This window comes from Lithobates pipiens, unplaced genomic scaffold, assembly GCF_037356315.1.
Source record: "Lithobates pipiens isolate NorthernLeopardFrog02 unplaced genomic scaffold, aLitPip1_a1.2 Scaffold_8, whole genome shotgun sequence".
NCBI classification, from domain to species: domain Eukaryota; kingdom Metazoa; phylum Chordata; class Amphibia; order Anura; family Ranidae; genus Lithobates; species Lithobates pipiens.
In genome coordinates this window covers 157,318,593-157,343,427 of record NW_027507903.1, presented here as the reverse complement: position 1 = coordinate 157,343,427, position 24,835 = coordinate 157,318,593, and the positions used below count along the sequence as shown (strand labels likewise).

At 42.4% G+C, this 24,835-nt stretch overlaps 1 protein-coding gene across 1 annotated transcript in view; it reads right to left on the bottom strand.

Annotated features, from left to right (window-relative positions):
- CAMK1D (calcium/calmodulin dependent protein kinase ID) overlaps window positions 1-24,835 on the bottom strand; it is a 384,454-nt gene that overhangs the window by 101,039 nt on the left and 258,580 nt on the right. Inside the window, exon 3 of the mRNA XM_077469551.1 lies at window positions 13,584-13,658. Within this exon, the coding sequence (XP_077325677.1) occupies window positions 13,584-13,658 (75 nt within the window). The remainder of the gene's footprint in view (window positions 1-13,583; window positions 13,659-24,835) is intronic.

Genomic DNA, 24,835 nt, shown 5'->3' with positions numbered 1-24,835 from the left:
TCGGCGAAGCCGCGATGACGTCACTCCCGCGCATGCGCACGGGAGTCGACAAATTAGGCAAATCCATTCTTGGACTTGCCGCATTTAGTGCGCCTGCGCGCCGCTGTCTACGGCGCATGCGCCGTAGACAGCGGTGTCCATTTTCGGGCAAATATCTCCTAAACCATATAGGTTTAGGAGATATTGCTTGGACCTACAGGTAAGCCTTAATCTAGGCTTACCTGTAGGTCAAAGTGGTTTGAAAGGGTTTACTTCCTCTTTAATTATGTAGCATTAAATAGCATTGTGTCTTGAATCTTTATGATGCAGATAATAAATGAAGATCCCTCGCAAGGTAACACCTCACAGTGATTCACATCATACAAGTGACCTGCCACCTTAAGAAAAACTTGCTTACCAGAAGGCAAGCAAACCAGGCATGTGGCTATAGCCCAGCCAAGGCCTGGTACTTGCACAGATGCTTGTATGGAAAATTGGCCATAGGATGGATAGCTGCACTTGATCTCACACACCTAGCAACCACCGTGGAGTCGGATCTCGTCCCAGCCACTAGGGGACCCAGAAAGAAAAACTGACCATAGTGTAATACTGTCTGTACTTTATTAGGTATAAAAGTATTGCTTTTCATAGATTTGATTTAAACTCGCATGGATAAAAAAGCTGGCTGGCTAGCATCAGATCGGCCGTCCTCCAGGTTACGAATAGCATGGTGAAGTCGACACGTTCCTCCTCCCTAATTTGTCTTAAAGTGGCGTTGTCCTGGGGGAGGGGGTTGCCACCAACCGACCCCAAAAGAAAAAAACACCAACCGCCACTGCCTGGCCGCCGGCCATCCGCAATCGCTCTCCAGAGAGACAGGACGGCAGTCTGCTGATGTAAACAAGGCAGATCACTGTCCTGTCAAGTATGAACAGAGAGGTCTTATTTTCCAGCTAATCATTAACCCCTTGCCGACCGGCTCACGCCGATATACGTCAGCAGAAGGGCACGTACAGGCATATTAATGTACCTGTACGTTGCCCTTTAAGACGCAGCATTGTGGGCGTGTGCGCATGCCACCACGAGCTCCGCGAGTGTGATCACAGGTCTCGTGGACTCAATGTCCGCGGGGATACCCGCGATCATCTCACAAAGAGGAAGAATGGGGAAATGCTGATGTAAACAAGCATTTCCCATTCTTCCTGTGATCGGGAGCGGTGATCAGTGTCGTGTCACATATAGCCCATCCCCCCCACAGTTAGAATCACTCCCTAGGACATACTTAACCCCTGCAGCGCCCCTTAGTGGTTAACCCCTTCACTGCCACTCACATTTACACAGTAATCAGTGCATTTTTAATTGCACTGATCGCTGTATAAATGTGAATGGTCCCAAAATAGCACCAAAAGTGTCTGATCTGTCTGCCATAAAGTCGCAGCCACAATAAAAATCGCAGATCGCCACGAATACTAGTAAAAAATAATAATAATTAAGTAAAAATGCCATAAAACGAAACGCAGATCGCCACGAATACTAGTAAAAAAATAAAATAATTAAGTAAAAATGCCATAAAACGATCCCTTATTTTGTAGACGCTATAACTTTTGTGCAAACCAATCAATAAACGTTTATTGTGTTTTTTTTTTTTTTTACCAAAAATATGTCGAAGAATACATATCGGCTTAAACTGAGGAAAAAAAAAATTTTATATATTTTTTGGGGATATTTATTATAGCGAAAAATATAAAAAATATTGTGTTTTTTTCTAAATTGTCACTCTTTTTTTGATTATAGCGCAAAAAATAAAAAACTCAGAGGTGATCAAATATCACCAAAAGAAAGCTCTGTTTGTGGGGAAAAAAGGACGTCAATTTTGTTTGGGAGCCACGTCGCACAACCGCACAATTGTCAGTTAAAGCGACTCAGTGCCGAATCGCAAAAAAAGTGGTTAACACGGATCTCTCTGTTCATACAGTGAGTCCACCCCTCACACAGTAAGAAAGCACACCAAGGGAATACACTTAACCCTTTGATCGCCCCTGATGGTAATCCCTTCCCTGCCAGTGTCAATGCTACAGTGTCAGTGCATATTTTTAGCACTGATTACTGTAATAATGTCACTGGTTCCCAAAAAAGTGTCAAAAGTGTCAGTTAGGTGTCTGATCTGTCCGCCGCAATGTCGCAGTCCTGCTAAAAATTGCTGATCGTCACCATTACTAGTAAAATAAATTAAAATGCCATAAATCTATCTCTGGGAGGTGGAGGGCCTAACAGGTGGGGGGAAGCCATAGCAGTAGGGTGAATCACCACACATAGTGATTAGGGTGAGCCCAGGCAAACCTGGCACACCCCCTGCGCATGTGTAAGGGTTAACAACCACATTAAACTATACATTATATTATCAGGCCTTAATATTCAAAGTCCTGAGTTACTAGCAGGCCTTAAGAGTTACTCACCACGAGTTGCCCAGCCCCACCCAACCCCTACCCTGCCCCACCCCTAATTTTTATATATTTTTTACTTTTTTCTATGATAAATATCCCCCAAAAAAATGAATAAAAAATTTTTCTTCATCAGTACCAATATGTATTCTTCTACATATTTTTGGTAAAAAAATCCCAATAAGCGTATATTTATTGGTTTGCACAAAAGTTATGCCGTCTACAAAATAGGGGATATATTTATGGAATTTTTATTATAAATTTTTTTTTTAATAGTAATGGCGGTGATCAGCGATTTTTTGTGGGACTGCGACATTGTGAGGACAGATCGTACACTTTTGACACTTTTTTGGGACCACTGGCATTTATATAGTGATCAGAGCTAAAAATAGCCACTGATTACTGTATAAATGTCACTGGCAGGGAGGGGATTAACACTAGGGAGCGATCAAGGGGTTAAGTTTTCCCTAGGGAGCAGTTTCTAACTGTGGGGGGAGTGTACTGACTGGGAGTACAGAGAGAATGTTGTTCCTGATCACTATTTCCCTGACAGAACGGGAATCTGTCTGTTTACATTGACAGATCCCTGTTCTGGCTCTCTGCGGAGCAATCATGGGTCACATTCCGCCCACACACATTGGCTCTGGCGTTGCTCCGCGGGCACACGCGCCCCCCCCCCCCCTGGTGATCTTAAAGTGGCCGACCTACACCTACAGCGATTCGCGCAGCCGTGCCAACCTGCCGCAGTATAATGACGGCGGCTGGTCAGCAATCGGTTAATTTGTTCTTTTGGCCGATAGCAGGACACTTTTAACCCCAAAGAAGGGGTTAAAAACGCCTGTGTTGCGGTGCTTCGGAAGCACTGCCCATTCATTTCAGTGCTCCCAAACGGCCCCAAAGACTCTGCTTGCAGGACGTTTGCTAACGTCTGGCAAGCACACCGCCCCAGTATGAAAGCACTGGGGCTCTCACACTCCAGCGGCATGGGAGGCAGTTTTCTGGTGCTTTAGACCCCTTTCACACCGCGCTGCCCATAGCGTCGGCAGTAAAACACCGCTATTTTAGTGGCGTTTTACCGTCGGATTTGCGGCGCATTTCGGCCACTAGCGGGGCAGCCGAGAAAGGGTTAAACCCCCAGCAATACGCCACAATAGCGGTGTTTTGCTGGCGGTATTACAGCGCTGCTTTTTGAAAAAGTCACATGTCTAGTGAAGAAAGCGGTCGGGAGGAGCCAGTGACGAGCAGTGCTGTGTGGGCACTGTTGGCGTGTGAGGAGATCCCAGCTGTTAGCTGTATGCAACTGACCTTACCACATGCGATTCATTCCGCTGGAAAGTGTGAGTGTGAACTGAGTTTACCCTTAGTTTATAGAGAATATTCAATATACTATCTGCGCAATGGTTTTTTTCTTTGTTGTTTCACACTGCGGAAGTTCTTTGAAAGCCAGAAGCCAGCCCATGCTAAAGAGCAGCTGAATATATGAGCAAGCCATTTCTATCATTGAAACCTAAACTAAACCTAAACTCATCAATCACTAAAGACGTTACATTTCTTCACAGCGGTATTCTGTCCTATTGAGATATTTCTGCACTGTGGTTCATCACATCATTATATCGAATTTTTCTTTCTTTTTTATTGTGTTTAATAATTTATCATCACATTGATATTTTGTTTTAGGATTTTGTTATGGTGAAGGATGTTATGTTATTTATAATAGGCTTCATTTGCTTATTTTGCACATGATTCACTGATTATCCATTAGGAGGTTACACCGTGCTATATTGGGAGGTTAATATTAGCGCATTATACATTCTAAATATAAGCAACAATTTTATTTGGGAACCACGTCGCACGAATGCGCATTTGTCAGTTAAAGCGACGCAGTGCCGAATCGCAAAAAGTGCTCTGGTCAGGAAGGTGGTACATTTTTCCGGGGCTGAAGTGGTTAATTTGTTTACTGCAAGCAGTGTAGGTACCTGTATTAGACCTGGTATCAGTTCCTTTATAGCAGTGTGTAAAGTGTGAGAGGAAGCAGCAGTACAATGAGAAAACCAGTTTGTGTGCTAACAAAGAGCATGCTCATAGGAGGGGAAAGCAGAGTGACACATAGAAGAGCTCATCACTGTATTCTTTCTCCTTTCACTGTCTATTCACAGGCTGAGGTGAGTCCAAGGTGACCTGGGCTCAGAGGAAGTGGGTACAATGATGCTGGCCATCCGACCGAGGACATCTAGCAGCAGAAAAACAACAAACAAGTAATGTTTTTTATTTGATTTCGTCTAAAGGGTGAGTGGGGTATCTATGCGCTATTTATTTGTATTGCCTTATTTTTGTCTGGACTGGGCTGCTTTAAATAAATAACACACAGTTCCACAGCAAAATGCAAACACACCAACCTTTATTGTTTTTCTTTGGTTTTGAATTGAATCATTTTGAATCGAATGTGTATTTTAACACAAAAAAGTGAATACTGCATGCTGAATTAGCACAATTCCATTAAATAAAAGGTGCGCTTTGTTTATTAAACATAAGAGCTTCAGGTAGAAAATGATGTGAGACAGACTGATCTTTTATTCTGAAGGTGCCTACTATCTGCAGGCATAATAAGAAACTGACAAGCACAGCAGGAGTACAAGTGTATTGAAGTGTGCTTATGTAACAATTTAGTTCAGAGCAGTCAAGTGCTTCACCAATAATTTGTGTGGGTGTCAATGATTACAATAAATGTTTCTACATGGAAAACATTTCAGCTGGACGCCAAGTACAAAAATGTACTCTTAACAAGTATTTCTCTGTAGTGCTCGCTACATTTCACTGCCATAAAAGGCATTTCTACCCTACAGAACAATGTCTGTCCCATCTAACAAGGTTTACAGGTCAGGGGTGCAGCTTTAGGCCACTCAGGCAAGGAAAAGACTTCTGAAGTAAACGGGTAGTAGGGTGTTACAGGTGGGTTATACACAGCAGTGGGTTCTCGGTGGCCATCTGGGTGAACCTGGTGCCTTTTATAGTCAACGAATTCCTGCATAATTTTTCAGCCATTTTGGCACAGGCATGATATATAAATATTGTGCACTGCGTCTGTAGCACCCTCTAGTGTGCTACTAGAGTTGTGAAGACAAATTCATTGGTTCATGGTAAAATGAGTCTTGAATCTGGGTCAAGAGTGTATTGCAGGTCAGACTGGATGACTCAGACAGGCAGGTCTCTGGTGCCTCTCCCTGTTTCTGGAAGTTTCTGGAGAAGTTTCTATACGTTAGTGGGCAGAGATCAGGAGGGTTGATCTGCATACTTGGCTAATTCCCAGGCAGTGGGCCTGGCAGGGTGGCTAAGCCTTAAATATGGATGAGTCGGGAGGAAGATTGAGTGCTGAGGAGACTGCCGGTGGCCTTGGAAGGGAGGCTTGGTCTTGGAGGGGGGGCAAGGGGGGGGGGTTCTGCCTCAGACTGAAGCTTAGGCTGGCTTGAAATAAATCTTGCCTAAGAAGCAGCGTACACCTAGGAATTCACAATGGGAGAAACTGACATATGGAGCAAGCCTTTCTAGAAGACAGCTTTGCACATAATCTTTCCTTTCCCTTGCTGTGGGAGATCTTCAGAGTAGCTTGGTGGGCTGGTGAAGAAGCAGCAAGGTGGGCTAGTAGATCCTGCAGATAGTGTAGCTAGGTTCAGTGTCTACAAAGTAGTTGGAGATACTCCGGTATGAAGACTACAACACTTTGTACTATTTTCGAAGGGACTGAGAGTTCCTAGTCCTTAAAGAGGACGTAAACCCTGATGGGTTTTACTTCCTCTTTTTCCCCCTGCTTTCCCCTTCAAAGTAAAAGCATAATGGGCTAGTATGCATCGCATATGTGGCACTTACCTGCAAACCAAGCCTGTGCTTTACAGGGGAAGCAATAAAGGGTTTTACCATTAGTTACTTGTCCTGATGAAGTCCATGATGAAACTCATAGAGGTTGATTTACTAAAGGCAAAAAGACTGTGAATTTTGCAAAGTGCAATTGCACTCTGCAAGTGTAGTTGCTCCAGAGCTTAGTAAATGAGGTAAAATTAAAAAAAACTGCATTTTTGCTTGCACATGATTGGATGATGAAAGACTGCAGAGCTTTTGCTCATTTATTAAGCTCTGGAGCAACTGCACTTGCAGAGTGCACAGTCTTTTTGCCTTTAGTAAATCAACCCCATAGTGTGAGGTCCAGTGCCAGTGGGATGTGCATACGCTCACTGAGAGTTGCAGTGTGGCGCTCATCTCCCCCTAACATTGAATAACTTGCTATGGCAGTACTAGTAAGATGTTCGTTTTATATCTACCTTTTACATGTCATGTCTGAACTATGAAGGATTCTCTCTTCCGTTCTATATTTAATAGGGACATTAGGAGGAACAACTACCCTACCTCACCTGTGTTACATACGTTTTAGTAAATCTTCCCCTCTGTGTATGTAATGTGATGGGATGAAGAGTGAGTGAGAGTGCTAATGAGTTCTCTGGGGAACTGGGGAAGAAGTAGTTTGCCTGTAAAAGGGAGGGCACCATGATAGAGAAAAGCTCTTGGGTCTCAAATTAATTAAAGAGAGGAGGCCATTTGGGGCTACAGCACTACAGCATCCTGCTGGCCTGGTGGAACACAACCACTGATTGTACAGTGCCTGGAGCTGCTAGGAATGGAGAGGCCCCACAAGTAAAAATGGCCCCTTACAATGTTGAACTGTGTAACAATGACCCATAGGTAAATGGCCTGGGTTACTGATCCTTCTATATTGGAACTTTTTGGTAAACACTTGCAGGATTCTAAGGCTACGACCAACCTGCTGGAAGGGGTGATTCTGACCACTCAATAAAGGGAGCCTGGACTTAAAAAGCTGCTACACGTTTGGCGTTGGCCGCGTCACAAACATTTTAAGCATTTAAAGTATGCATAAATCCAAAATATAATTTTTTCATTATGCCTTACTTTATAGAGATTTGTAAATTGGTTGCAAAGTTTCATACCTGGAGATCAGGCCAGTAATAGAAATTCCTGTTGCAGGCTGACAATGGTGAACCACTGCCTTGAAATTAGCAGCAGGTTGCAATGCATGCTTCTTTTCTTTGGCGTTGGCTACTAATCAAAAGAAGGAGCTCACACAGCAAACTGACAATGCTGCTGCGAGTTGTTGCCAAGTGACTTTGTGCTGCCAGCCTGCAACAGGAAGTGCTATTAGTGGCGAGAATTCCAGGTACAAAACTTTGGAACAGGTTCATTTAGGAATGAAAGCCTATAATATGCCCCTCTCTGATCTCAATTTCATACTGGGCCTGAAGTCAGAGGGTCGCAAAATAAGCTTTTCTGGCTAGTAAATATAATAGGAAGCATGTGTTGTACTTTTTATATTTAAAATGTCTGTCAGGTTTCCTTTAAGCAACTGACCATGACTAACCTATTTGTTATTAAATAACGATAAAAATTACTGAAAAACAATACATATAAACAGATGTGAGGAGAAAGGCCACACACTAATGACGTCACTTGACTTAAAGTTTATTCAAACATTCTATTCTATATTATTCTATTGAATTGGTAAGTACCCTGCCTTTAGACTTTCCAAATTTCAGAGCAATGGGAGCTCTGCTACAAGATGAAGTTTTAGCAAACAAGCCAATGGACAGGTATGTATAAACCTGCTGAAGGTCAGTGGTGGGGTGCTCAAAATTTTTGGGGGGGCGCAAACAAACTGAAAAATCCTGAACCCCCCCCACCAATTGCAGCCTCACTGTGCCCATCAAATGCAGCCATTGTGCCCATCAAATGTAGCCATTGTGCCCATCAAACGCAGCCACTGTGCCCATTATAAGCAGCCAATTGTGCCCATCATACGCAGCCACGTGTGCCCCATCATATTCAGCCACGTGTGCCCCATCATATGCAGCCACTTGTGCCCATCAAATGCAGCCACTTGTGCCCGTCAAATGCAGCCACTTTTGCCCATTAAATGCAGCAAGGCTCAACTGTCAATTCACTAACCCCCCTTCCCCCCGGCTGGTCCGGCGGCACTTACCACTCCTCTCCTGGAGTGACGGGGCTCTCCTCCTCGGTGGCTCTCCTCCGTGGTGGGAAGTGGTGGCTCACTTCCTCAAGGGCTCTCTTCCTCAGCAGGAAGCGGCGGCTGCAGTTCCTGTGTCCTCTCGGCTGGTCTTCAGGCTTCCTCCGCCGTGTCTCCTCTTGCGCCAAAGCCTTAGGCATCTAATGCTCTGGCCAATTGGGAGACAGGTCTCACTGACCTGCCTCCTGATAGGCAGGGAGGAATGTTACTATGAAAATACTGAAAATTAATTTGCTATGCTATACAACAGGGTGGTATTGGGATGCAGTGCTCTGCGCCCCAAGCCCACCCTATTTATAAGCCTATTAGAACCTCTGGCTCTAATCACATGCTTCAAAATACACACCCCCTGCCTATCCCCGCCATAGTATTTCATGTGTCATGTGTCTGGCGTCCTGAAAGGGGCTGGGCACATGAATAGGGAGGGAGGCGGAGATGTCAAGGGGCGGTGCCCGTGCACCCACAATGCACGGACCACCTCTGCTCCAGGTAATGCCTTAAAAATATTATTGACTCTCTGACAGGGTCACTTTAACCACTTTCAGACCGGACCAATTTGCTGGTCAAATACCAGACCACTTTTTGCGATTCGGCACTGCGTCGCTTTAACTGACAATTGCGCGGTCGTGCGACGTGGCTCCCAAACAAAATTGATGTCCTTTTGTTCCCACAAATAGAGCTTTCTTTTGGTGGTATTTGATCACCCCTGCGGTTTTTATTTTTTGCGCTATAAACAAAAATAGAGCGACAATTTTGAAAAAAACACATTATTTTTTTACTTTTTGTTATAATAAATATCCCCCAAAAATATATATAAAAAATTGTTTTCCCTCAGTTTAGGCCGATACGTATTCTTATACATATTTTTGGTAAAAAAAATCGCAATAAGCGATTATTGATTGGTTTGCGCAAAAGTTTTAGCGTTTACAAAATAGGGATAGTTTTATAGCATTTTTATTAATAATTTTTTATTATTTTTTTTTTACTAGTAATGGCCGCGATCAGCGATTTTTATTGTGACTGCGACATTGTGGGGGACTCATCGGACATTTTTGACACATTTTTGGGACCATTGTCATTTATACAATAATCACTGCTATATAAATGCAGTGATTCCTGTGTAAATGACACTGGCAGTAAAGGGGTTAACCAGTGGGTGGCAGTGTAGGGGTTAAGTGTTTCTAGGGGTGTGTTACTAACTGTGGGGGGGTTGGGCTTTCATTTAGTGAACACTGATCTCTGCTCCAATCACATGGAGCAGAGATCAGCGTCACTAGTTGCTAGGCAGAATGGAGAAATGTTGTTTACAACGGCATTTCTTCATTCGGCCGCTCCGTGAGACGATCGCGGGGATTCCCGCGGCGATCGAGTCCGCGGGTCCCGCGACCGGACTCACGGAGGTCCCGACCAGCGCGGGAGCGCGCCGCCGGCGGCGCACTCCCGATGGCAGGGCGGCAAATTTAAAGGGACGTACATGTACGCCCATTTGCCTGCCTGTGCCATTCTGTCGACGTACATCGTCGTGCGCTGGTCGGCAAGTGGTTAATGTTTGTATAAAATGAACTCTGTGTTAGCCTACAGCAGGTGATTGAATTTTCCCTGATGTGCAGACCACTTGATAAAACTGGTGTTTCGTCAGATTAGGCGACCAGTCAGATTTTGTAATGGAAGTGACATTCCGTCACAGCAATCTTGCTACACCCCGCACTCATCCACAGTAAGGATACAGTGAGAAGGCAGCAAGCGGACATCTTGTTACACCCACCGGAGTCTTGCATTTCACACTTATTTTTAACAGTAAACGGAGTTTATATAGTGAAATACATTATTTAAAAATCCATCTGACTGTTTAGATGTTGAATTTTAAAAGCAGAGGCAAGCCTGTTGATCTCACAGGTTTGCTCTTCTGACAGAACACTGCTGCTTTGAAAAATCAACATCAAAACAGTCTGACAGATTTCAAAATACTGAATGTCATTATATAAGCTGAGTTTACTGTTAAAAATAAGTGTGAAATGCAAGACTCTGGTGGGTGTAACAAGATGCCCACTTGACACCTTCTCACTGTATCCTTACTGTGGACAAGCGCAGGGTGTACTAAGATGGTGGCGACGGAACGTCACATCCATTACAAAATCTGACGAGTCGCCTAAACTGACGAAACGCGTGTCAAATTCTGAAAGAATTTTCTTTCGAAAATAGTAACTAAGAATTTTTGATTGAATTTCACCCATTAGTGGGCCACAGCAACAGTCGTTTTTTGTGCCGCCATCAAATCTGAGTGATAGGGCATGTTGGAAACTTTTTGAAAACAAAATAATCAATGATGTGAGAATCGTGCGTGAAAATCGAAAAAGAAATGTGCATGAGCTGTGACCTGGAAAGAAAAGAAGATTTCTGGCCATGAAAATTCTTGAGGTGAAATTGAAGGCTTGGTTGGTTGAATTTCGAAATCAATGGTGGCACATTGGATCACAAAACCTATAAAATTTGTGATTTTCGAAAGAAAACTCATTTGGAATTCGGCCATGTATGGCCTGCATGAATCTCTGATACACTGAATGACTCAAAGCCAAATGAACTGTTTGTTTTTGTTTTTAAGCAGAAATTTAAGAAAACCCAGTCATAAAGTTTGGAAAAAATGTATGTGCAAAAGTAAAAAAAATATTTAAAAATGTCATACACAAATAATTCCAAGCATTAACATTCTCTCTTATAGAGACTGTGTAGTACACAGATAACGTTAGAAGAGGCATGCTAAGAATGGAGTGGGAAAACAATTAAAATCTTCATTAAGTTTGCTGTCATCAGGCAGATGACTGTGAGAATGATGTGCAGTGAATCATCTATCTGTCCTCTAACTTGTTGGTTTCTGTTTTCAACAAGGCTGATGTGAGCTATTATGCACCGCCTGAAGGACCATTGTTTTTTGTTCCCACAGAAAAGTGAATGGGCTCTGTCCACTGGCACAGAGTTCCTACAACTAAAACTAGCTACCTAGCGACACTAGCGACACTAATGCAGCGATCAGAAAAATGATCGCTTAGTGACAGTGGCAAAAGGGGGTGAAAGGGTTAACTAGGGGCAATCAGGGGGTTAAAACCATTATTGGGTAGTATATCGGGGTACCTAGCGCTATAAAAACCTGGCGGTGAACCTAAAAAAATAACTAGCTACCTAGCGACAGTAGCGACACTGATGCAGCGATCAGAAAAATGATCGCTTAGTGACACTGGCAAAAGGGGGTGAAAGGGTTAACTAGGGGCAATCAGGGGGTTAAAACCATTATTGGGTAGTATATTGGGGTACCTAGCAATATAAAAACCTGGCGGTGAACCTAAAAAAATAACTAGCTACCTAGCCACAGTAGCGACACTAATGCAGCGATCCCAAAAATGATTGCTTAGTGACACTGGTAAAAGGGGGTGAAAGGGTTAACTCTAGGGGCAATCAGGGGGTTAAATCTTTATTGGGGGGTGATAGGGGGCTACCCTGGACCTAACACTAACTGCCCTGACAGTTTTAACTGTTACAACTGACACTGAATGCATTGATCAGTAAAGAAATGATCAATGCAATCAGTGACACTGTGACTAAGGGGGGGGGGGGGTTGTGTACCTATGTGTACCTATGTGTCAGTGTAGTGTTTTGGTGCACTTACTTTTAGTCTTCTCCTCGTAGTCCGGTCAAAAAGACCGCCCCGAGGAGAATGACATCACTTCCTCCTTCCTGTGTAAACAATACACAGTGGGAGGAAGCTCGTCATTGGCCAGGAGCGATCCAGAGGGGGTGGCCAGAAACCAACGGCCATCCCCTCATCACGGATCGCTCCTGGAGGGAAACGGACCGCCGTATCCAGCGGGAGGGGGTCCGATCAGACCCCCCACCCGCTGGAAGGCAGGCACGTACATCTACGTGCTTGTGCCTGCCGGTGCTATTGTGATGACGTATAATGGCAATACGGCGGTTCTTAAGTGGTTAATAATGTGCAGTAACCTCTAACAACCAATTAGTGAGTGGTATAGATGCTCAGTAACCTCTAGCAATGAATCAGTTAGCAGTATTGATTTACAGTAATCTCTAGCAACCAATCAACAAGCAGAAGTCATGTGCTGTAACCGCTAGAAAATAACAGTGAGCCATAATGTGTGCTGTAACCTCTAGCAGCCAGTCAGTGAGCGGTAATGATACACTGTAACCTCTGGCAACCAATCACAATCGCTGCCTGATCTGATTCAGTAAACTGATTTTGAGTCTAACTGCTATTTATTGTATGTCTCAGAGCAGGTGGAAAGCAAAATGCACAGAAGAGGGGGCCCAAGAAAATGTTTGCCCAGGGTCCAGTCAATATTAAAGAAGGCCCTGCTTATATTACTCTGTGAAAATGCCGTGTGTTATCAACCCACAACAGGACTAAGGAGCCACGTGCATTTCTGGCAACATCAACAGTTGTTTTGCAGAATCTTGAAGGGGATACAACCTGGAGAAATGTGAAAGTATTACAGAAATGTACATCATATGTATTTTTTTTATTTTGACCTGAAGTACACTTTAAGGTTTCTGTCGCAAGTAAAAAGAGTAAGGCAAACGGATCGATGGCAACTAGAAAATTATTTGTATAGATGTTTGAGGTATGCAACTGGAACGGTGTAGAGAGCTTGGATCCATTAAGAAAACTGAGACCATGTCCCCACTTAAGAAGGATAAAAAGGAGGAAATCCCAGGACACAGCGACAAAGGATTTTTTTGCAATCTAAGAAGCACAATCAGGAGTTTGCAAGAAGACCGAGTTTCATTTCAACTGGTTAAAAGTCACAAACTTAAAATAAAATAAATAACTCTACAAATGTATTCCTGTTAATTACGTGAATAATGAAATAAGGTATACAACGCTGTGGTTACCATAGCAACCCAGCAAATTATACCTACAGGCTATGACAGTAGCACAGTGGTTATTTATCAAACAGTACCTCTATATATGAGTTATTATGAGAGGAATTTGAAGGATCAGCAGGGATATATCTTGCATATCAATTGAGAACATTTTCTGTTCTAAATTGTAATTAATATCTACTCACAGCTGCATGACCAGATACAAATGACTGGGACTCTCATAGATATCTTCCAAGGCAACGATGTTCTCATGCTTGATTCTGCAGAAGAAAAAAAAAAACAGCAAATGAGCTGCTTGGTAAATCATTGACTTTAATAAACAGGTCTACCTGACAGGAAGAATTATTTATCACTGTTATTGTTTAATCGCAGCTCTTCCCGTTATTACCAGGTGGGTTGTCCCAAGAGACAAATGTAGAAATGGTAAACATTTTTCAAAGTTGCTCCATTCTTCATAGATTGTGCTGTGCGCAGGTGTAACTCCATAGGATGCAACTTGTAACTACTCATTGTGTTGACTCATCTTTCACTACATATTTGTTTTTTGTGAGCAGCATGCTCGGACAGTGGTAGGAGAAGGGGGGCAATATGTTGTTGACCATGCTAGCTTAGTATCCAATCCACCCATCTAACATATTCTAGAAAACACATTCTTTCTGGGGAGACTTCTTTAAATGCCCTACAACTTAAAGTGGTTCTAAAAAAATATTTACCACTTGTTGTGCCCTCAAACACCTTTCAAAGTCTTCTCTCGTTCCAGCACTGTGCCCGGCTGCAGCTCTTTTTTCTTCACTTCCTGGTCTCACAGGAGACTCAGGCAGGAGCCATAGGCTCCAGCTGCTGCTAGTCAAATCCTGTGAGGAGGGAGCGGGGGTGTGGCCAAGCTAAACTGTGTGTGTCTAAGGACACACACAGCCCAGCTCATTCGAACTGTGTATGGCCGGCCTAACAAATTCAAGCTGAACTCCAGCACTTATTAAGCAACTGATTTTTTATTTTTTTGGGATACAGGTTTTACATAAATGAGGTGCCCTCATAGCACATAGCTTGCTTAGGGGGCACGTCCAGGAGAGGTGTAAAAGAGAGCGTCAGTAGAAGAGGAGGTATGGGGCCACTCTGTGAAATACCATTGCACAGAACAGGTAAGTATAAACCTCTTTCTTATTTTAACTAAAAAAAAAATTCCTTTAAAACCCTCGTCTATAAAACATTTTTTATTAAAACTTACAGTAGTCAGTTGGAGAGATTTCCTTTTAAGTCTCCATGCACACTAACATTTTTTTTAAGCTCCTAGAAGCTAATAGTGTTATCCTATGTGTCCGTACACACTATTTTATGCTAGAAGCATTTTTTAAGCTTCAGCATTTAGTTTCAGAAAGAAATGTCTTTTTGTAGAGTTTTTAGGGGCTTTTTCCCAGCAGAAACAAGTGCTAAATGCTCCTAAAAGCTTTTTTTCAAGCTTTTTTGTTTTCCTTCATGTACTGTAAAAATGCTAATAAAAGGCTAATGCTCCTAAATGCTTCTAAAAATGCTACAACAAACTGGCATAAAAACGCTATTATCAGCGTTTTTCATCCAGCGTTTTTTTTTTTTTTTATAAAGGCAACAGGGGTCACTGAAAGAGAGCACAGACAACAATAAAATTTCGCAGAGGTTCTAAACGTTCCCCGCTATACTAAAAACTCCTTGCTGGAGAGATTTTTCATTATTTCCCATCACTTGAGGGCAGACAGCAATAAAAAGCCAACAGAGGTTTTCTTCTAGAGTTTAGCTTTAGGGTACATTGATACATGAGAAAAATATTTGTTATTCACAAACCAAAAACTGCACCATACACAATATACATTAAATTTCTTTTGTCATTTCTGCTGTTGATTCCTTGCTTATAATAAACAGTCTATACTAGGAACATTGCTGTTTTTTTTTGATATGAGCTGTGAAATTCATCATTATAGCAACCAAAAATTATAGTTTAACACAAACTTTAAACTCTTTTATCACCTACGTACCTACGTACCTAATGTACCTATGTACCTATGTACCGTTTTGTACATTAAAGGTTTTGCAGGTTGAAGGATGTGGACCCACGTACAGTATATATGTTTTTTGTTGTTTTTTTAATACTAGCATGTGGCATTTTTAAATACACAAAGAAATATACACAACATGAATGAATGTTAGAATGATTTCTCTCAGTAAGTAGATATAAAAAATCCCATAGAGCAACAGATGGATAAGGTAAGTGGATCTCGGCACTGTATAAAATATGCAAATATGTACTAGTCACAGTGCTGAAAAATAAAGTTTGTTTATCACTGGCAAAGTCTAACTGGCAGGCATATACAAATCGAAGTATGTTTTCTATCTCTGCAGTTCTGTTTGAAGAAAGCTGCCTGCCTGTATTCTGCCTACAGCTGACAGCATGAAATGTGGGCATGAAGCTCGACTAGTCTTCCTCCTGAGATTCCTCATGCAGCATACAACCATCCACCCACAAGTGTGGAGAAAGTGATCATCATCTGGGAGTGAGACGGTATACTGGATTTGGCTGCCGAGAACCAGAAACATCAAAAATCTTCACATTTATTTCACAGAAACACAAATTCTGTTCCTCTGTTGATGTGTTGCTTGCTCTTTGTCTTGTTCTTTAACTGCGTTAATGTGATGGTCACTACCTGTAGTTGTGGCTTTTCCCTGGAGATAGTTGTGGTCAGTTCTAGTTTACTTATGGTTGCTCTATGACTGTATCAGCTGTCTTCTTAGTTCTGGAGGGCTGCTTTATGATAATATCAGTTGTCGTCTTTTTAGCATTTAGTCTCTGCATCATGGCTGCATCATCTGTCATCTTTGTTTTATAGTGTTCAGTATCTGTACCATGGTTGCTCTCTGACAGTATCAACTATCATCTTTGTTCTGTAGTATTCATTCTATGGGGTTGATTTACTAAAACTGGAGAGTGTGAACTCTGGTGCAACTATGCATGGTAACCAATCAGCTTCTAAGGTCAGCTTGTTCAGTTAAAGCAGAGTTCCACTCAAAAATGGAAGCTCAGCTTATCTGTCTCCTCCCCCCTCCGGTGCCAAATTTGCCACCTTTCGAGGGGAGCGGGTACCTGTTTTTGACAGGTACCCATTCCCACTTCCAGGAGACCTCACCGCTGGACGTTCGGAGCCCCTCTTCTTTTCCCCACCACCAGGCCATTCATAAAGTTAAGCGTGTTTAAGTAAGGAAGCTGCAAGTTTTCCTTACAAGGAATGGCGTCGGCAGCACCCAAGAGGCGATAGAAAAATCTGATGCCGTGCTGACATTGCAGGACCCTGGGACCGGTAAGTGTCCTAATATTAAAAGTCAGCAGCAACAATACTGTAGCTAGATTTAAAAACTATTTTGATGGGGGGGGGGGGGCTGGTGCTCTGCTTTAAGCATTGACACAGAAAAAGAAAACTGGAAGCTCCACCAGATTTTGCACACTCAAGGCTTAGTAAACTACCCCTATGTGTCATGGTTTCTCTCTGGTCATATCATCTATCATCTTTGCTCTGTAGTGTTCTGTCTATTTGTCATGATTACGCTCTGATGGTATCAGTCATCTTTTTTCTCTAGTGTTCAGTCTCTTTGTCATGTTTGCTCTTTGACAGTATCACCTGTCATCTTCTGTAGTGTTCAGTTTCTGCACCTAAATGTTATTAGCAGTCTGTATGATGGGCAAGCTCCAGCAGGTGTTAAAAGTAGGGCTTGCTTGCATGTTGCTGTAGTGTTAAAGTGGTTGTAAACCCAGTACAAAAACTATAACCTACAGTTAAGCCTAGGCTTAACTGTAGTTGCAAGAAATATCTCCCAAACCTAAAAGGTTCAGGAGATATTTGCAGAAATAGTGGCATCGTTCAGGAGATATTTGCAGAAATAGCGGCATCGATGTCTACGGCATTTTAGTTTGCACATGATTGGATGATAAAATCAGCAGAGCTTCCACTCATTTCAGATCTACCCCTAAGGCCCCTTTCACACTGGGGACGGTTTTCAGGCGCTATAGCGCTAAAAATAGCGCCTGTGTAGCGCCTGAAAAAAAAAACGGCCCCTTTCACTCCAGTGTGAAAGCCCGAGGGGCTTTTACACTGGAGCGGTGTGCTAGCAGAACGGTGAAACAAGTCCTGCTAGCCGCATCTTTGGAGTGGTGAAGGAGCTGTGTATTCACCGCTCCTAAACCGCTCCTACCCATTGAAATCAATGGGACAGCGCGGCTATACAGCAGGTGCAGCGGCGTTTTGCGGGCAGTTTTAACCCCTTTTCGGCCGCTAGCGGGGGTTAAAACCACCCTGCTAGCGGCCGGTAAAATGATGGTAAAGCGTCGCTTTACCGTCGACAGCCGCATCGCCCCAGTGTGAAAGGGGCCTTAGATTTAGAGTAACTGCACTTTCAAGTGCACTTGCAGCGCAAAGTGGATTTTTCTTTAGTAAATAAGTCCCATAGTCTTTTCACTAAAATGCCATTTTAGTTTTAGTTGTAATTTAGTCATCTGAATTGTTTTAGTTTTAGTCATATTTTAGTCGACTAAAATGTACAGTAGATTTTAGTCAACTAAAATCTCATGGGTTTAGTTAAATTGTAATGCATTATTTAAACATTTCTCTAGAATTTCCAAACTAATTATATACTTCTGGAGTAAAAATACAACAACATGTTATTATTTATGGTATTAAGTTTTTAACATGCACTACAGACACAGGTTTAGCCATTGTGATATGTAACGTCTTTATAAATAAAACCAAGTTTCATAAACAAACAAAAATAGTGCTTTTTGACAAACAGAAATGCAACTTTAAAATACAAAAAACTGTAATGCAATTGCACATATTACCTGTCTATATTACCGACATTAAATATTAAGAAAAAAATATATGAAAAGCCTTTTTCTTATTTTTTTTCTATTTCAGCAGCTTAGTAGATGCCTTACTTATCTTTATGCTACTTGTAGTTCAACAGTGCAATACATGTTTAAACTTCAATGTGCTATTATTATTATAGGCTCTGGATGGAACTGTGTTGCTGATTTAGAAATGGGCAGCAGAGTAGTGTTAATTTTCGATTCAGTTTTAGTCATAGTCTTTTGACTAAAATGCCATTTTAGTTTTAGTCGTATTTTAGTCTTATAACTAAAATGCCATTTTAGTTTTAGTCGTATGTTATTAAACTGAATTGTTTTAGTTGTATTTTAGTCGACTACAATAGTGTTAATTTGGACCCCGCCGGGAGAAGACAGTGACTGACGCTAGCAGCTATAGCAGCAGCTTGCGATGATTGGAAGCGAATCTGGCAGGCTGGTTGTATCCAAGTTGATTGATCGATCAACTTGATACATTCAGCCTGTTCATTAATGGTTCGAATTGTGTATGGCCGGCCTAACAAATTCAAGCTGAACTCCAGCACTTATTAAGCAACTGTTTTTTTTTTTTCCTTTTGGGGTACAGGTTTTACATAAATGAATAAAGGCTGATCATTGTAAGCAGGGCGGGATTTAGGGTGGTGGGGGCCCCAGGGCTTCAGTCACTTTCGGGCCCTACCTTCTATACATTACCGTATTTATCGGCGTATAACACGCAACCCAAGTTTAGGAGGGAAGTTTAAGGAAAAAAACTTACATTTAAATGCCAATCAATGCAGCCTTATCAGTGTCCATCTGCAGCCTTACCCATCCATCTGCAGCCTTGTCCAGTGTCATTTGCAGCCTTGTCATTGCAGTCTTGAAGTTTAAAAATGTCGCCGCCGAGATACAGAGTCCTGTATATCTCGGCGGCTCTCGGGTCCTCTTGCAGTCCCGAGCGGAGCCAAGAGTAGCCTAGTGTACTTAGCTCGGCTCACAGTCACGCCCAGTCCCTGTGTTATGCCCATCATAGGGCGGGACTGGGCGTGACTGTGAGCGGAGCGGAGCCGAGTACACTCGACGGGGCCCCTTATTGTGCAGGGCCCATGGGCTTGAGCCCAGTCAAGCCCAATGGTAAGTCCAGCCCTGATTGTAAGCACCACTGTCAGTGTTAAATGGTTTATCTCAACCCTCTGACTGCTATTTTTGTTAGGCAGCTTGGAAGCTGAAAAAACAGACTTACTGACCAGATCAACATGTGAAAATAAAGGAAAAAAGGCCCCAAAATAAGAACTTTGTTTTTGGGTTTAATACCACTTTAAGTGACTGCACAGAAAACATCACTTAGAAGTTAGGTAGATCGATAGATCGATAGATAGATCAATAGATAGATAGATAGATAGATAGATAGATAGATAGATAGATAGATAACACCATTAGTTCCTTTTTTTGTATGTAAAACTATTTTTGAATATCCATATGAGGCCACCAGGCTATGACACTGAAGCTCAAGGAATAATGCCTTTAAGACTTGTATGTACATCAGGGCTCGAGTCCTGCGGGAACGCGTGGGAACGGCGTCCCCGCACTTTTTTCACAGCAGGAACGCCGTTCCCTTTGCAGGACCAGAGCCGCTCGAGGCTCTAGCACAGTCTGCTAGCTGCGTTGTCTTCACCGAGCTGACATCGGAAGAGCAGCACAGTGATGCACGGAGGGCAGGGGCTGGCTCAGTTAACTGATTGGTTAATAGAACTGCTCTGCATTCTATCAACCAATCAGTTAACTGGGGCAGGTCCCGCCCTCTGTCCATCCCTTTGCTGCACTTCCGATGTCATTTGCTGTGTCCTGTGTAAGGTAAGACAGGGAAGAGGGCACTGTTATGAAGGAGGGAGGGGGAAAGTATCAGAAACTGAAAGGAATGAGGAGAGGTGATATAAAAGGGAGGCAGGGCAGGAATGTGAAGGGGGGTTCTACAAAGGGGGTGAGGACAGGAATGTAAAGGAGGTGCCATAAAGGGGCTGAGGACAGGTTTCAATTTTAAAACTAGCTACTTGGTCATCTTCCGTACTATGTCGCATTCGCAGTCTGATCATCTCCTGTAGTATGTCGCATTCACAGTCTAGTCATCTCCTGTAGTCGCATTCACAGTCTGGTCATCTCCTGTAGTCGCATTCACAGTCTGGTCATCTCCTGTAGTCGCATTCGCAGTCTGGTCATCTCCTGTAGTATGTCGCATTCACAGTCTGGTCATCTCCTGTAGTCGGATTCGCAGTCTGGTCATCTCCTGTAGTCGCATTCGCAGTCTGGTCATCTCCTGTAGTCGCATTCGCAGTCTGATCATCTCCTGTAGTCGCATTCGCAGTCTGATCATCTCCTGTAGTCGCATTCGCAGTCTGGTCATCTCCTGTAGTCGCATTCGCAGTCTGGTCATCTCCTGTAGTCGCATTCGCAGTCTGGTCATCTCCTGTAGTCGCATTCGCAGTCTGGTCATCTCCTGTAGTCGCATTCGCAGTCTGATCATCTCCTGTAGTCGCATTCGCAGTCTGATCATCTCCTGTAGTCGCATTCGCAGTCTGGTCATCTCCTGTAGTCGCATTCACACTCTGGTCATCTCCTGTAGTCGCATTCGCAGTCTGATCATCTCCTGTAGTCGCATTCGCGGTCTGGTCATCTCCTGTAGTCGCATTTGCGGTCTGGTCATCTCCTGTAGTCTCATTCCCGGTCTGGTCATCTCCTGTACTATGTCGCATTCGCAGTCTGGTCATCTCCTGTAGTCACATTCGCAGTCTAGTCATCTCCTGTACTATGTCGCATTCGCAGTCTGGTCATCTCCTGTAGTCGCATTCGCAGTCTGGTCATCTCTTGTAGCATGTCGCATTTGCAGTCACTGTATTTTATGTGAAATATATATATGCATATGAGCGTATCTTTTTTTTTTTTTTTTTTTGGTGGGGGAGTGGATCTTGGGTGGGAGTTCCCACACTTTTTTCCCCAGGACTTGACCCCTGATGTACATTAGGCAGCAAAGAGAAAACCACAAACCACATACACATTATTTTTCATGCCTTAAGGTTTGTAAATTTGCCAGAGATCTGAAGAAGCAGGCAGTCCATTGGAAATTGCAGCATCTGACATCAAAGACCAGCGCTGCCATGAGAAAAAATAACTGTGCTGTGCTAATCCCTTTAGTTTCCACAAAACATTTAAGTCAATGCAGAATATGTTTGTGGGTCATCCAATTTACATTTCTAATGACTATGGCCGTTTAACCCATCCAAGCGAAAGATCAGCGGAAAAGACACAAATGAATAAGGATAAATGTATTTGTACAAATAGGCGACAGCTAAGATAATGGTTATTTCTTACAGGCATGCATATGCAAATAGGCAGTCACCCTTGCTTGTACTTTTATAATCATAATAATGCAGGGGAGCAATATTATATCACATTGTGATAAATGTGCGCTAACAAATAAAATAAATTTGATAATAACAATCAATCCCTTCATAAAACACATTATTATTATTATACAGGATTTATATAGCGTTGACCACTTGCGCAGCACTTTACAACATGAGGGGCAGATGGTACAGTTACATTACAATTCAATGCAGGAGGAATCAGAGGGCCATGCTCGTTAGAGCTTACAATCTAGGAGAGAGGGTCAAGTGATACAAAAGGAAATAATTGTGGGGTATGAACTGATGGAGTACATAAAAGTACACTTGTTAGGCGGGGAAGAATAGGCTTCTCTGAAAAAGAGGGTTTTCAGGGCTTATCTAAAAGCAAACAGAGTGGGATACAGTCAGACAGATTGGGGTAGGTAGTTCCATAGGATGGAAAAGGTTCAGGAAAAGTCCTGGAGGCGAGCAAGGGAGGAGGTGATGAGGGAGCTAGAGAGCAGGAGGTCTTGGGAAGAACAAAGAGAACAAATAGGTTGGTATTTTGAGACTAGGTTAGTAATGTAGCTGGGGGCCGAGTTGTGGATGGCTTTGTAAGTTGTTAGTATTTTGAATGAAATTTATTGGAAGCCAATGGAGGGATTGACAGACACTAAGCAGTTTGTAAGGTGGATGAGCCTGACAGCAGCATTGATGATGGACTTAATGTGGGACAGCCTATGTAAAGGTAATCCCCTGAGGAGAGAGTTGCAGTGGCTGAGGCAGGAGATGACCAGGGAGTGAACAAGGAGCTTTGTGGTGTCATTGTTTTGGAAGGGGCGTATTTTGGAGATGTTGCGGAGTTTGAGGTGGCAAGATTTGGACAGTGATTAGCCATGAGTCCAAGATTACACCTAGAACCCTGGCATGTGGAGATGGGTTGATAGAATGCATGAATGAATGAGTGAATGAATGAGTGACTTGTATAGTAGTGCTATCGAACTTGACAGAGAAATCAGGGGAAGAGGAACGTGGGGGGGAAGAAAAAATTATGAGGTTGGTTTTGGATAGATTGCTTTTGAGGAAGTGTTGTGACATCCAGGCTAATATATCTGTTAGTAAATTAGTGATACGTAAGGAGACTGAAGGGATGAGCAAACGGGTAGAGAGATAGATTTGGGTGTGGTCAGTGTAGAAATGGTATTGGAAGCCATAGAAGGCTATTGCCTGACCCAGGGAGGAGGTGTAGATGGAGAATAAGAAAGGTCCAAGAACAGAACCTTGATGGAGAAAGAGGGAGGAGAGGAAGAAGTAGGCGGTTGGATAAAAAGTAGAAGGTGCAGATGGATAAGTAGGAGGAGAACCAGCAAAGAATACAGTCATGGAGCCCATGGAATTTTTTTCCATAAATTAAATCCAATAAAGCAAATGAAGGAAATTAGGGGACTGCTGCAACCTACCACCTGTCTGGGTGTGAGATATAGTAAAGCTAAAGAACATATTAGAGTGTGATGTCCCTTTAAATAAATAATACTAAATCCAATTAATGTAATTCCAAATTATGTGAATACTTCTAAAATACTGTGCTAATTCAATAGTGTAATAAACATATAAACTTCATATATGGCGCATAAATTATAAATAAACAAATCCAAATAAAGTGCAAATTTAGTGGCAAAATCCAATCCCCCACACTCTTCTATTCCTATGTGGAAATCTTGAGCAGACCATGCCACCGAAGCCTCTTCACCACAAAGTGTTACCAGATTACCAGATTGCTAGATCTCACACAGAGATCAAAGAACACCTTGCTGCTCAGCAGCCAAATAGATCCAAAATATGTAACAGAATACATATTGGCCTAAATTGACGAAGATATTTGATTTTTTATTGGATATGTTTTATAGCAGAAAGTAAAAAATATTGAGTTTTTTTTTTTTAAATAATAGTCACTCTTTTTTGTTTATAGCGCAAAAAAAAATAAAAAAAAATAAAAACAAAATCAAATACCACCAAAAGAAAGCTCTATTTGTGGGAGAAAAATGGACATACATTTTATTTGGGTACAGTGTTGCAGGACCGTGCAATTGTCAGTTAAAATAACGCAGTGCCGTAATTAAACAAGAAAGATTTATATGCATGGAAACTATGCTGTGCAGCGCCACCTACCAACCCTTGGCAGAGGTGTTACCTCTCTGCCAGTGCAAAGTCCTTTCTCAACACCTCTCCTCTACCTTCCTCTACCTATAACAGCCATACCATGTGGGTGTAGATAGTCGGAAAAAAAAAAAAACGCAGAGATGCAGGATCTGTTTGCTCATCATTCGCAAAGGTGGATGAGGTGATAATCTAATCGGATGCCATGTTTGGAAGGTGACAACTAAAACCAACCCCTCGTATCATCACAGAAAGAGACCAAATAGACACAGTAGTTACATCTACAATAGCAATGGGCTGAATATGAGTTTATCCCATGAACGCACCTTGTCGACATTATCTTTGGTTGCTCAGACAACTGAGGTTGCCTGGTTGGCGTTTAAGCGTGGCAATTTTCGGATTATCAAACAGCTATGTAATGTGTACTTTCAGATGCTCATCACAAAGCTCAGTTTCAGCTGAAGACTGAAAGGGAACCTGTACTTTAGCCATGCTGTCACATGGGTTGGGACAGAATCCTTAGCCCTGCATAAGATCTGATCAGAGCAACTTGCCTATACAAGGCTACTCCTTCTCCTCGCTTCTGCTGGAAAACAGTGTCCAGAGAGCGAAGAAAAGCAGAAGAAGTTAGAGGGAGGAGGTTGACAGTACAGGTTCACTTTAAATCTCTTATTAATCCCAGTCTAAATATTTTTTATTTTTTTTGTTAATGAAATTTACTGCTGTATAGAGTACACACCCAAACATGTACATGCTTGTAGCTACCTATAAAATGTGCATAGAAAACAAATAAAACATAAATAAATTATAAGACACGCCTAATTTAATGCAATAATTTTTCCTAATAACTAAACATAGCATTTACATCCATTGCTGTTTAAACATTACACAAAGCCCAGCCCACTGTCACACATCTTTAATACTCAAACTGAAAAAGTAGAAATGAGAGTGATTCATTATAAACACAGACATGACTTAATAATATAGATGAACTTGCTTAGCCAGCTAATCCTGTCATTAACATGGTTAAATGAAGGGC